This window comes from Carassius carassius, chromosome 32 (genome assembly GCF_963082965.1).
Source record: "Carassius carassius chromosome 32, fCarCar2.1, whole genome shotgun sequence".
NCBI classification, from domain to species: domain Eukaryota; kingdom Metazoa; phylum Chordata; class Actinopteri; order Cypriniformes; family Cyprinidae; genus Carassius; species Carassius carassius.
Genome location: NC_081786.1, coordinates 25,396,319 through 25,411,708, shown reverse-complemented (window position 1 = coordinate 25,411,708; position 15,390 = coordinate 25,396,319). Strand labels below are relative to the sequence as shown.

Here is a 15,390-nt window from a genome sequence, read left to right as displayed (position 1 = left end):
ATTTTTATAGGTCAAGTATTGTGATAATTGCAACATAATTTACTCCTTCTGTTGCAATTATCACAATACTTGACCTATAAAAATAAATCTTAATGTTTCTTGATTCTTGTTTGGTTGTCATGGTGATGATGAAATGCCCGCATAGCGCATTTCGCAGTCAGATTGCGAACAGCCCATCCCCCCTTCACAACGACAAGCACATTTCACAGAGGGACACTGAAGTTTAGCTAAGTATGTTAAACTAAAATGAAACAGAGCAACTTACTAATGTTTGTGTCAAAAATACATTATTGTTGAATATTGTTAGGCTACATTGTGAGGCCAATGACTGGATGGGCCTGACTGACAGGTGGGTGGGCCCAGGCCCACCCGTAGCTACGCGAGTGCAAGTTAGGCACATCAACCATAACTCCTTCAAAAACAGCTAGAAGCCTTGGAGTTATGATTGATGATCAGCTGACTTTCTCAGACCACATTGCTAAAACTGTCCGATCCTGCAGCTTTGCTTTATTCAACATCAAGAAGATCAAGCCCTTTCTTTCGAAACATGCAGCACAACTCCTTGTTCAAGCTCTTGTTCTGTCCAGGCTGGACTATTGCAACGCCCTCTTGGCAGGTCTTCCAGCCAATTCTATCAAACCTTTACAATTAATTCAGAACGCGGCAGCAAGATTAATTTTTAATGAGCCAAAAAGAATACACGTCACACCTCTGTTTATCAATTTGCAATGGCTTCCAATAGCTGCTCGCATAAAATTCAAGGCATTAATGTTTGCCTACAAAACTACCACTGGCTCTGCACCCATTTACCTAAATTTGTTACTTCAGACTTATGTGCCCTCTAGAAGCTTGAACAAAGTCACTTTTACGGACTTTTAAATTAAATGTTCCCTCCTGGTGGAATGACCTCCCCAACTCAATCCGAGCAGCTGAGTCCTTAGCCATCTTCAAGAATCGGCTGAAAACACATCTCTTCCATCTTTATTTGACCCTCTAACTTTAACACTCACTATTCTAATTCTGTTCTTTAAAAAAAATCTACCTACCTTTCTAATCTTTTTGTATTCTATTTTCTTTTCATTTATTATGCAATTGTTTGTGTGTGTGTGTGTGTATGTGTATGTGAAAAGATCTCTAACACTAGCTTGCTCTATTCTTTTTTTATCGGTTATTTTTTTTTAATTTTTTAATTTTTATTATTTAAAATCCCATGCTACGTGTACTGTGTAAACCTAACTGAGACTTGTTATAGCACTTATATATCATTGCTCTTTTTGTTGTTTTTGATTGCTTCCACTGTCCTCATCTGTAAGTCGCTTTGGATAAAAACGTCTGCTAAATGAATAAATGTAAATAAAAGTGTGTACCCCAGATAAATTGGACAATAAATAAAATTGCTAACAATAGTATAATAGAGCATGTTTTAGGTTTTTAGGTGATTAGATGCAGAAATGGACAAATCAAATGTAAAATAAAATGTCATCAATTTAATTAAATATAGATTAATTCTTGTTAGAGCAAAACAATAATAATAATAATAATAAATACATGACTACATACACAAATAAAAAAAGCAGCCAAGATGAATGATTTTCTGTTTTTTTATAGATTAAAATTGAAGACCAAAGCAGCTGGTAAATGCGGTCACTTAATATTCAAATCCAGTATCATGATCCACTTCAGATTTATTTCTCAACAGTTTATGTTCACGTGGCTGTTCTCATTTATATTCGCCAAGCTATCATGTATTTCGAAATAATCTTGTTCGTGATGTGTCTGTTCTTACGACGAAAGCCTGAATCAGCTTCCTGGAGCTCGAGAAATCGATGTTATTCTGCCCATAGACAGTCTTGCGCTGTCAAATAGTCTTTATTTTCACACTTTACTGCTTACAAACATCTGAATTTAGCTCTTGGTGTGTTCTAATTGGTGGATTGTGTAATATCGCCATAATATTTTATTTTTAAAAGCTATAAAACAAGAATAAATTTGTTTTTTATGAGCTCGTGACTCGACACGCTTGTGATCAGAGTGGTGATTTATCTCTCGTCTTTCTCACGTATATCTGGCCAGACATAAATTATTAATGAGCCCTGACCCGGTAATAACCAGGTATGTTGGTTTAGCCTGTCAATGTGAATTAAATCTAAGTATTTATTAGTATTTTTAACAGATTTAAAAGTGAAAATAAGGGAGACTCTTCCCTTTCAATCAGAGGAATTGCTCCTGTAGGGGCGCAATTTCTCTCAGAAAATGGAAGTCTCAGCACACATACTCAAACAGGGCAGTGGCAGAAAGACAGAGATCAGATGTCTGACAGTTTTTTTTTCATTTCTGTTATCCAAACAGTGTTGTAAAGTTGTGAAACTATGCATATTTCCTTAGAATGACTTGTTATCTGGATTAAAAAAAATGTTTTGAAGTGTTCGGAAGCTGCAATTTAAAAATACAGGGCAATTAATGATGACCTTTTTACTGTTATTTAAAAAAATCACCATGACAAAACCATTCAAGCTATCCAAAATTCATTCGCAATTTAAGTTCCTCAATGTTTTGGCATCATGTAGACAAAGTTTTGTGTGTATACTGTAACTCTCCTTTGAGCAGTATGCATTAATTCACAGCTATATTTTTCCAAAAATCCATGTTCAAATCAAAATAGCTGACTTCCTGTTGGTCGTAGCTGATAATTATAAAGTTGTCCGTCTTGATAAGAACAATTTATGTACCGAGTTTGGTGTCTATAGCTAAAACTAACCCAAAAGGTGGTGCTATAGAGTGCCTCTTCCACACCTTTTTATGAACTTTTGCCAGTGTCTAGCTATCATTAATACTGATATTTGTTTTGAGTTTCATGAAATTCTAAGCATGTTATCTGCTTCAAAATCACCTGAAAAGTATTCAAGTTTGACATGTTGCCACGGCAACAATATTTTTTAGATATCAATATCCCCCCAGCAGATTTTTATCGGCTGTGTATTGACATTATTCTGATGAAGTTGGAAGCAAATCGAGTAAAAATAAGATACTGAATTCAAAGCATTTTGAAAATGACACACTTCCTGCTGCCAGTTGATGGCGCTATAACTTTGACTCCTAATAGTCACATATATGCGATCAACATCATACAACAAACAAACCAAAGAAGTTTGGTCAAATTCAGGTAGTGTATGTGGATGTTATTAGACACTTCCTGGTTCTCATTTCTTGCCATAATTTCAATGCCTCGCCATGAGCAAACTCGTTTATTTACTTGTTTATTTAACTGAAGATGTATAAAATCAATATCACATTTGCAATCGAGCTGAAAGTCGGGAAAACATATATAAATATGTTTATAAAACATAAATTTTAAACAATATAAAAAAAAACAATATAAAAAAAAAATTCTACCGCAGTATGTTTGTTCATGCTGTTTTGATCAGGTTACTTGTCCATTCGGGCAAGTAAAATTCTCTTCCACTTGTCCCGGACAAGTGTTAATGTCAAGCCCTGGCTAATATATAAAGACAATTTCCAGGTCAAATATTTCATCTCAAAAAACTTGAAGTGCATAAGGTAGTTACAATGAAGAAAAATCAACATTACAAAAATATATTAAAGAACATGAAATTCCCAGCATTAACTTTGCTAGGTCAAAGATATCCATGGACAACAAATTAATCCGTGGTAGGCAGAGTTTACACTGAATAGTGAATTTTTTTCTGTGTCTTTCTTTAAAAATTAAATGATGTCTGAACATCCAGTGTTTAAAGGCTGCATTCCCCTCATAGACTGTATAAAAACAGGTTCCACTCCATTTTCCATTATCTTTTACTGATTTCTTCTGAGCACAATTCTGACACACCTCGCCCTCTCTACCGGAAAAACTAGAAGAATCACAAACGTATATAAGCAGCAGGTTTATTAGGAATAAATATAAACGTTAAAAAAAAAAGAAACATAGGAGAATCAGTGAACTGTGAACGACTGTAGTCTTATTACGAGTATTTTAAAAAGTAGTTTACTCTAATTACAAGTACTTCAGTTTTGGAATCTGATTATGTAATCCAGATTACATGTAATCCGTTACTACCCAGCTCTGTGTGTATATATAAAGCATTACAATAGTCCAGTCTGGAGAGAACAAGAGCTTGGACCAGAAGTTGGGTGGCTTGCTCTGACAGGAAGGGTCTAATCTTCCTAATGTTGTATAAGGCAAATCTGCAGGACTGGGTCGTTGTAGTCAAGTCAAGTCACCTTTATTTATATAGCGCTTTTAACAAAATAAATTGCGTCAAAGCAACTGAACAACATTCATTAAGAAAACAGTGTTGTAGCAATGTGGTCTGTAAAGCTTAACTGATGATTCATCACAACTCCTAGGTTTCTGGCTGTCCTCAAAGGAGTAATGGTTAACGAACCCAGCTGTATAGAGAAGTTGTGATGAAGCAATGGGTTAGCTGGAATCACCAGGAGTTCTGTCTTCGTAAGGTTAAGCTGAAGGTGATGGTCATTCATCCAGCTAGAAATGTCACTCAGACAGGCTGAAATGCAAGCAGATACCGTCGGGTCATCTGGTTGGAATGAGAAGTAGAGTTGGGTGTCATCAGCATAGCAGTGATAAGAAAAGCCATGCTTCTGAATGACAGATCCTAATGATGTCATGTAGATGGAGAAGAGAAGTGGTCCAAGTACTGAGCCTTGAGGAACCCCAGTAGCAAGGTGTTGTGACTTAGAAACATCATCCCTCCAAGACACACTGAAGGATATGTCAGAGAGGTAGGACTTAAACCACAGGAGTGCGATACCAGAGATACCCATCTTTCTGAGGGTGGACTGGAGAATCTGGTGATTAACAGTGTCAAAAGCAGCAGACGGGTCCAGTAAGATGAGTACCGAAGATTTTGAAGCTGCTCTTGATTACAAAGATGTAATCTTCTGCCCCCTAGAGGAAGATACTGCACTTTTCTTGACCAAGTTTGACATTCAAAGTTTAAATTAATTAATTAATAATTAATTTAGAATGCACACAGTTTTATATGTAAGCTTAAATTGGTGTGTCTTGTTACCTGTTCAAAGAACAATATTTAAAGCTATCTTTTACTATCATATGTAAATCAGGATGCACGCTATTGAATTAAAGATTAATCTGTTAACACATTCAAGTATTCCATCTCAGCTTATAAGGTTGTGTCTTGTTACTGGTTCATAGACAAATATTTAAATGTTGGTTTTATTCACAAAACTAAAACACAGCACATGATATTAAAATGTAACAAATACATCAGTTAAATTGAGGAAAAGCTTATTAAGATGTGCAGTACACCGCCCCCTAGAGGAACACATTGCAGTTGTTTTGACAGTTTAAACTTCAGAAATGTGAATAAATTAATTTAAAAAACACAGACATTTAAAGGTCGTGTTTTTTTTAAGCTTTGATTGTGTTTACAGTGTGCAATATAACATGTGTTCATGTTTCGTATTGTGCCAGCGGTTCCTGTGTTGTGATTCGACAGCAGCTTAGCGCACGCTGCCCTCCTGGAAACCTGGCAATCCTGATCTGAACGCACATGCTGGAAATGTACTTCTAATCACAGAACACCTTTACTGACGAGATGCGCATTAAAATCGCATGAGATTTTTTTGCACAGCGCTAACATCTAGTTAACAAAGCTAAACAGCGTTGCCCTTTGTGTAATAAGTTACAGAACTGTTAAACGCACCAACTTAAATAATAAAATACACTTACCGGTTGTGGTCCATAAACAACATCTTCTCCAGACAAAGAGGGAACTGCTCCATCTTTCAAGAATAATCTTTGTGCGAATCCGGCATTAAACTGATAGAGATTGAGGAAGCTGTCCTCAGCAAAATGTGCTGCACATAGATTTACATGTGGATTATAATTTTTGGGAACCGAGTTAAACATAAATTGTAACCATTGATTGCTAAGTACAGCGTCCCTGGGAAGCCCAAACAAAGGTGATTGGACCCCGAGATGAAAATAACAGTGTTTCGATGACATGGTGACAAACACAAACGCAACTCTTCCTCTTCCCTGCTGGAGCGCAAACAAGACCACGCCCCCTTTTTTGTGTATTCCTTTGGGCGGAGATTAGTAAAAAAAAAAACGGTTCTAGTGACATCATTACTGCAGGAAGTAGAGGGATGTAGTCCAAACTGGTCATTCGATTTAGGCAAATTCTGTTAAATATCTTGCTTGGCATTGAACTTTGAGCTTTAGAATTTTACAGATATTATTTATACTCTAACAACAACATTACACACTAGCTAAAGTTTAAAACATAGGATCACGAAGAACGGGACCTTTAAACCTCAAAGAGTGTGACTTGTTGCTGGTTCATAGAACCACATTTCTATGTTTTTTTTACTTTCATAAAAATAAATCTGAATACATGCTATAGAGTCAAATTGAAACCTATTAAAGGGGTCATATGATGCAATTTCCTTTCTCTTTGGAGTGTTACAAGCTCTTGGTTCATAAAGAATATCTGTAAAGTTGCGAAGACTTAAGTCTCAAATCCAAAAAGATAAACCAAACCCCACTAAAACGGCCGCCCAGATGTTCATGCAAAGAAAGAAGGCATAACTTTTATTCTAGTTGTAGTATTGTTGTTGTCCCCCGTCGCCATGTCGTATAGACAGTGTGTTTCACTGTGAAATCGAAACTACTTTGTTTGGCCTTCCAAGAGGGTGATATCCTCTTTGTAATGCCTGAAGCTGATCTGTGATGGTCGCTAAGGAAATATCAACTTTGCACTGTGGACCACCAGATCGGCTTTCTGTGGACGAAGCAGAGTCCAGTCCCGGGGTCGTCACATGTAGTTGCTGCAAGCCCAACGGACACCCCTTTGTAGAATCCGCCGTTCATGCTGTTCTTAAGCCTGCCCGCCTCTGCTCACTCTAGCCATCCTCCGCTCACTCTAGGCTGTTTCATTGAGAAAGCGAAATTACTTTGTTTGGCCTTCCAAAAGAGGACACGACTAGAAATCATGTTCAGATAACGTTTCTAATAGGTTTTATGTTTCGTTGCTTCGGTCGGACAGGGCATCACAATATGTTAAGGGGCATAACATTTCCGTCACACGGTTGAGGTATTCGCCCAATCACAAAGCACTGGATAGCTGACCAGTCAGAGCACACCTCGCTTTTCAGACCGATGAGCCTTGTGAAAATGTATGCGTTTCAGAAGGCAGGGCATAGAGGAGAAACAATAATGTATCTGTAAAATAATGTGTTTTTTGAACCTTAAAAAGTATAAACATTTCATTACACCAAATAATGTTTTTCAGCAGCATTATATGACCCCTTTAACATAGAATTTCTGTAAACATACAGCATTTTCTCTCATCTTCACAGGCTGTGTCTTGTTACTGGTTCATAGAATAATAATTAGATATTGGTAGAATTTGCACAACTATAGCACACCACATTCTATTGAAATGTCATTTCTAATAAGTATGCTCATCTGTCCAAACTCTAAGGGGGGTGTCGTGTTACTGGTTCATGGAACAACATTTACATGGTGGTTTGTAAGAAATGAGCAAATAGCTCACAAAGCCTTTCATAGTGCAGTACACCGCCCCCTAGAGGACTATGTTTAGGACCTTATGATTTCCATGATGCGGAAAATAAGTACGGAATCACGAATTTCACAATTTGACAAGGAATGTCATGGAATTTGTCAAATTTTTAATAAAACTAATCAAAAGTAGGTTATTACACTTATATGAAATCGCAATATCGACTAGTACAGTCGTGGCCAAAAGTTTTGAGAATTACATAAATATTAGTTTTCAAAAAGTCTGCTGCTAAACTGCTTTTAGATCTTTGTTTCAGTTGTTTCTGTGATGTACTGAAATATAATTACAAGCACTTCATACGTTTCAAAGGCTTTTATCGACAATTACATGACATTTATGCAAAGAGTCAGTATTTGCAGTGTTGGCTCTTCTTTTTCAGGACCTCTGCAGTTCGACTGGGCATGCTCTCAATCAACTTCTGGGCCAAATCCTGACTGATAGCAACCCATTCTTTAATAATCACTTCTTGGAGTTATTAGTGGGTTTTTGTTTGTCCACCCGCCTCTTGAGGATTGACCACAAGTTCTCAATGGGATTAAGATCTGGGGAGTTTCCAGGCCATGGACTCAAAATTTCATCATTCTGGTCCCCGAGCCACTTAGTTATCACTTTTGCCTTATGGCACGGTGCTCCATCGTGCTGGAAAATGCATTGTTCTTCACCAAAGTGTTGTTGGATTGTTGGAAGAAGTTGCTGTTGGAGGGTGTTTTGGTACCATTCTTTATTCATGGCTGTATTTTTTGGCAGAATTGTGAGTGAGCCCACTCCCTTGGATGAGAAGCAACCCCACACATGGATGGTGTCAGGATGCTTTACTGTTGGCATGACACAGGACTGATGGTAGCGCTCACCTTTTCTTATCCGGACAAGCCTTTTTCCAGATGCCCCAAACAATCGGAAAGGGGCTTCTTCGGAGAATATGACTTTGCCCCAGTCCTCAGCAGTCCATTCACTATACTTTCTGCAGAAGATCAATCTGTCCCTGATGTTTTTTTTTGGAGAGAAGTAGCTTCTTTGCTGCCCTTCTTGGCACCAGGCCATCTTCCAAAAGTCTTCGCCTCACTGTGCGTGCAGATGCGCTCACACCTGCCTGCTGCCATTCCTGAGCAAGCTCTGCACTGGTGGCACTCCGATCCCGCAGCTGAATCCTCTTTAGGAGACGATCCTGGCGCTTGCTGGACTTTCTTGGACGCCCTGAAGCCTTCTTTACAAGAATTGAACCTCTTTCCTTGAAGTTCTTGATGATCCTATAAATTGTTGATTTAGGTGCAATCTTAGAAGCCACAATATCCTTGCCTGTGAAGCCATTTTTATGCAACGCAATGATGGCTGCACGCATTTCTTTGCAGGTTACCATGGTAAACAATGGAAGAACAATGATTTCAAGTATCACCCTCCTTTTAACATGTCAAGTCTGCCATTCTAACCCAATCAGCCTGACATAATGATCTCCAGCCTTGTGCTCGTCAACATTCTCACCTGAGTTAACAAGACGATTACTGAAATGATCTCAGCAGGTCCTTTAATGACAGCAATAAAATGCAGTGGAAAGGTTTTTTTGGGATTAAGTTAAATTTCATGGCAAAGAAGGACTATGCAATTAATCTGATCACTCTTCATAACATTCTGGAGTATATGCAAATTGCTATTATAAAACCTTAAGCAGCAACTTTTCCAATTTCCAATTTTTATGTAATTCTCAAAACTTTTGGCCACGACTGGTATATGTTAATCTTAAGCCACAAAAGATGATTTAAATATGAGCGTCTGCCGTCTCACTTAATGAGGACATAAATACATAAAAACAACATCTCCAGAACTACTCTGAGAGTCATTTCGCAAGCATTTTGCCATTTAATTTGAGTAAAACTAGCGTAATTTCACATACACAGAACTGTAAAGATATTCACGGCAACCCATCAAAATAAAAGAACGGTTTGATTTGAAAACATTGTGTCTATTACTATTTTTCAGTAGAATGTGCATAGCCTACTACTAAAATAAAACAAACATTATTTTAAAGGAATAATCACAAAACATTTTGATGCGGCGAATTGTGGAGCAATATTGGAAAGGAGCTTCTCAGAGAATAATTGCAAAGAGTCTACAGTGCATAATATCATCCAAAAAGTCAGAGAATCTGGAACAATCTCTGTGTCAAAAAATAAACCATATCTAAACATGATCCAGAAGCGCAGGCATTTTCTCTGGGCCAAGGCTTATTTAAAATGGACTGTGGCAAAGTGGAAAACTGTTTTGTGGTCAGACAAATCAAAATTTGAAATTCTTTTTGGAAAACTGGGACGCCATGTCATCTGAACTAAAGGACGGTAAAGGTGGTAACAGCGCTCAGTTCAGAAGCCTGCATCTCTGATGGTATGGGGTTGCATGAGTGAAGTCAAGTAAGTCACCTTTATTTATATATCGCTTTAAACAAAATGCATTGCGTCAAAGCAACTGAACAACATTCATTAGGAAAACAGTGTGTCAATAATGCAAAATGATAGTTAAAGGCAGTTCATAATTGAATTCAGTGATGTCATCTCTGTTCAGTTAAATAGTGTCTGTGCATTTATTTGCAATCAAGTCAACGATATCGCTGTAGATGAAGTAACCCCAACTAAGCAAGCCAGAGGCGACAGCGGCAAGGAACCGAAACTCCATCGGTGACAGAATGGAGAAAAAAACCTTGGGAGAAACCAGGCTCAGTTGGGGGGCCAGTTCTCCTCTGACCAGACGAAACCAGTAGTTCAATTCCAGGCTGCAGCAAAATCAGATTGTGCAGAAGAATCATCTGTTTCCTGTGGTCTAGAGTGCATGTGGCATGGGCAGCTTACACATCTGGAAAGGCACCATCAATGCTGAAAGGTATTTCCAAGTTCTAGAACAACATATGCTCCCATCCAGATGTTGTCTCTTTCAGGGAAGACCTTGCATTTTACAACATGACAATGCCAGACCACATACTGCATCAATTACAACACCATGGCTGCGTAGAAAAAGGATCTGGGTACTGAAAATGGCCAGACTGCAGTCCAGATATTTTACCCATAGAAAACATTTGGCGCATCATAAAGAGGAAGATGTGACAAAGAAGACCTAAGACAGTTGAGCAACTAGATGCCTGTATTAGACAAGAATGGGACAACATTCCTATTCCTAAACTTGAGCAACTTGTCTTCTCTGTCCCCAGAGGTTTGCAGACTTATAAAAAGAAGAGGGGATATTGGTTTGTTTGAACTCAGAGGGAGTGTTAGCCACATTAAAAAAGTTAACAGCTTAAGTCATTTGTGGATTAATGCGTATTGGAGACGTGAACCGTTTAAAACGATTCAGTTTGATTTGGTGAACTGGTTCAAAAAGATCTGGCTACATCGAATGATTCGTTCGCGAACCGGATATGACAAGCTGCTTTGTTTTGAACTCTCTCACAACAGACACGGAAGAGAAGACAATGGAGAATAAAGTCGTAGTTTTTGCTATTTTTAGACCAAAATGTATTTTCGATGGTTCAAGAAATTCTAACTGACCCTCTGATGTCACATGGACTACTTTGATTATGTTTTTCTTACCTTTCTGGACATGGACAGTATACCATACACACAGTTTCAATGGAGGGACTGAGAGCTCTTGGACTAAATGTAAAATATCTTAAACTGTGTTCTGAAGATAAATGAAGGTCTCACGGGTTTGGAACGACATGAGGGTGAGTGATTAATGACATAATTTTCATTTTTGGTTGAACCAACCCTTTAAGCAAAATAGGGATGGGACGGTATGAAAATTTAATATCATGATTATAGTGACTAAAATTATCACGATTATCAATATTATCACGGTTTTGTTGAAACGAGATGAAAGTGTTCAAAAATAGTTGATGCTCACACTGAAAACATTTCAGCAAGTTTTATATTTAATAATCAACAAACAACTAATAAAACAAGCAACTCTAAATTAACAAGCACTTAATTTAAAGAAAGATTAAATTCTGTGGCATTTCCTTCCTTACAATGAAAAGTGTAGAAGCATAGAAAAGTCACTGACTTTCGCCATTCCTTCTCGAAAAAAAACAAAAAAAACATTGTGCGCTGCGCTTGCGTCAGACTGTTGCTGGCTGGACATGATTTAATAGTGAGTTATTAAAACCGCGATAATCAAACACGGTTTTAATGATAATTCATTTTTAAACGATATTACTAACCTTCAGCACATTTTATCACGGTTATCAATAAAACCGGTTATCGTCCCATCCCTAAAGCAAAATAATTTCTGACTAGGGCTGCACGATTAATCAAATGCGATTGTTATGCACATTTTGTTAGTAAAGCCGGTTCTGTAATCAGCAGTAAATCATCAACACCTGGTTTCAGATCAAGCAGCATTTACTACAAAGAGCGGTAGTTGACTATCAAGTTACACAAAAAAAGAAAAAAGTAGACGATTTCCATTGCATGATCATGAAATCTAAAAAATCGTTCCCGATAATGACAGCTGTTTGCATAGCTTCTCAGTGAACTACGGCTCTGCGTAGTAAATACTGTTCCATCTGAGAGCACGTGAAAATACCACATTTAATAACATGCTTTTACTCCAAATTCACTTCATAACATCAGTCGAGTGTTTAAAATAAATCCTTCTGTGAGATAATGCTTTTCTTACACAGAATAAGGCACACAAAATGTTTCATAGTATTCTAAGCTGTGATAATGGCACTACATTATAAATATGTTACTTTATTTGAATATAAAATAATAAGAAGTCGTCAATATATAAACCATATATAGTCATAGTCGTGGGTTTATTAGTCCCACTGAATCAATGAAAGCAGTTAAATCTTCTATTTATTTAGCTGCAGGATAGGCTTTTCCTGGGTTTTTTTTCTTTGGGGCATATTTGGATTTTCAGCGCAAGAGCTCCCTCTGGCCTTCGAATGGAGATTCACTGCTGATCACAGAACAGTGCTTCTCTGAAAGATACACGTCGATTTCGAATCACGTCAAATCACATTTTTGATTCCATTTCAATTAATCATGCAGCCTTATTTTTGAAATTAACTATTTTAACACTGATCTATCATCACACTGATTAAAATAATGTTAGGGGCGATGAGGGGGATGACTTTTCCCTCAAAAAAATTACAAAAAGCATCCCCCCTAACCATCACCTTTAAATTGATACTGTCATGTATTATGTAAAATATACCGTGCAAATTAAATGTTACACCAACAGAGCCTGGGCTGGCCCTGCTTCTGTAATTTGGATTCTGTCATACGGTATGTGGATTTAGAAATGCGCACGAAAGGAGTGGAGATCAAGGAATCTTTTAATAAACATTAACCACTTTGACCATTACAAAATAACAATAATCCAAGAAAAGGGAGAGCAGAACGGCCTCTAACTCAAATAAGAAAGATAACAAGGGGCAGACAGGTGATAAGGATAACTAAAAACAAGGAACAGGTGATCTAAATGACAGAAGATTAACTTATGATGAGAACAGGAAATTAACCAAATGAGGACAGACAGGAACTAAACAGAAAACAACATGTGACACTGTGACTGAAACAAATAAAAAACAGTTACCAAGACACACCTTGATGTTGATACAGAAGAGTGTATTTATTTTAAATGAATTTATTTATTGGTTTTAATTTCAATAGTGCTTACTTTTAGATGTCATACTTTTGTGAAAACAAAGAACATTAAAATCTGCCTAATGCACAACCACTGTATTATGGAATGATAATGATTATTAATATTGTTTTTTTTTCTTTTATGAATATATTAATTAATAGTAATAATATAATAATAACCACTATCACATATCTTGTTTACAATATTAATTGTTTACAATATTGATTGAATTTCTAAAGTCAAGTGAGTGTTATAAGTGTCTGTCTTTATATATTTCAAAACATTAGTGCACAAATTGCTCTTGTTTTGTTTATTTAAAAAAAAAACTTTCTGGTGGGAAAACATTAATCGTTTTATCCTTTACATAAACTTTGCAGACGGTCCCAGCTGCCCGCGCCATCTCGCTGCTGCAAGAGACTTCTGTAAGAAGACGTCTGTATACTGTCTATGGTTGCAACATATCGAGGAGTAAAACAAATAAACTGCGATGTGTATTCGGTTCGACGTTCTAATGCTTTTCAGATAAGCAATTTTTCATACAAATATATCCACTAATAAGGCTAAATACATGTTTTTCTATTTTTCTTAATTTTCATTTTTCATAATAGTTATTATGAACATGTTAGGTCATACCCTGTGCCGCAGGCCACATCCAACACCTTCTGTACCCCATGTTTTCTGAGCAGGGACAGCAACCAGCACTTGTACTCCTCTGTCCTGCTTTGAGTGTCTCCGATGTACAGCTGCCACACTTTCGCTGCTTTACCGTCGGCATACTGATCAGGAAGACCAACTACACCTACACCAAGAGAGCGTGTACGGTAAATACTGTCCACCATAATGAATTATCACACCACGTGAACGGTTCGTCTTCCGGATATGAATTAATCTCCTGTCTTGTCTTGTTTGAGTTTTTCTATCACGTTTATTTTGTTGACACTTATATCGCGTCTGTGTTGAAACAGAAACGTTTGACCAATCGGACGCTCGAATACACTCACGCCTCCATCTCCATTGGCCGAAACTTGTGATGACGCATAAGGCTGGAAGATACACCTCCGATCTATGTTTTTTTCAGATTACGATTAAGGTTAAAGTGTAAGGTCTTTGCACTCCGTGTCCGAAATTGTCGCATGAGTTTTTCCGTTTTTCGTATTCACCATCCTTTCCTATCAAAATGCATGCTGATGCGAAAACGCAGAAAATCGAACCTGATCCGATTATTATTTTCTTTTCTTTCTTTTTTTTTTATGACGAAAGAAAGTTTCGAAAACAGTGTGTTAACGTGATTGACACAACGTGAGGTCGTCTTTATTTTTCAACTAGCGAAAATATCAGACTAAAAAGATTTTATGCTTGCTTCTTAAGTTAAAAGCAAAGTAAAAATCTGATCTAATCTAACGTTAGATTTCTTGCAAATTGTAGTCCGTTACTGATTCTTAATTTGTCATTTACATGACAAGAATTGTAGTGGCCTGAACCTAACTTGTTTATCATATTAATTTAAATAGGATAATATTGTAACATACTGATATAAAAGGCAAAGTAAAAGAAAACATATTATATTTGCTGTTATTTACAGTCATGGCCAGAAGCTTTGGCAATGACATAAATTTTGTGTTTTAAGTTTGCTACTTCAGTATTTGTAGATTATTTTTCCACATGTTTCTACGGTATACTGAAAAATGATGATTAGCTTATAAGTTTTAAAGGCTTATTCTTCTTGATGATTCTTGATGATAAAAGTTCTTGATGATCTGGTAAATGGTTCTTTCAGGTGCAATATTCTTTGTAGTAATTTCCTTGCGTGTGAGGCCATTTGACATGACAATGGCTGCACATGTTTCTTTGGAGGTAACCATTGCTAACAACACAATGATTGGAATCACTTCTTCCCTCCTTTTATAGCAACCAGTCTGCTCTTACAGTCTAATTAGTATGATAGTGATTTTACCTGACTAGCACTTATTCACACTTTCACATGTGCTGCTGATATGATAAGTCAATTAATGTTAGCTGGTCATTTTGTATCAGAATAATAATAGTACAATTAGTTTTTGTTGCTGTTGTTGTTGTGAAAAGTTCATTTTTTGGCCAATTAAGCTTTTAGCAATTATTTAAAATGCATTTGATCACTCTAAACAATAATCTAGAAAGAATGTGAATGAAC

At 37.0% G+C, this 15,390-nt stretch overlaps 1 protein-coding gene across 1 annotated transcript in view; it reads right to left on the bottom strand.

The window, feature by feature from the left end:
* LOC132113039 (glycine N-methyltransferase-like) overlaps window positions 1-14,163 on the bottom strand; it is an 83,289-nt gene extending 69,126 nt beyond the window's left edge. Inside the window, exon 1 of the mRNA XM_059520832.1 lies at window positions 13,854-14,163. Within this exon, the coding sequence (XP_059376815.1) occupies window positions 13,854-14,059 (206 nt within the window). The 5' untranslated portion in view covers window positions 14,060-14,163. The remainder of the gene's footprint in view (window positions 1-13,853) is intronic.
* Window positions 14,164-15,390: the final 1,227 nt, after the last annotated feature.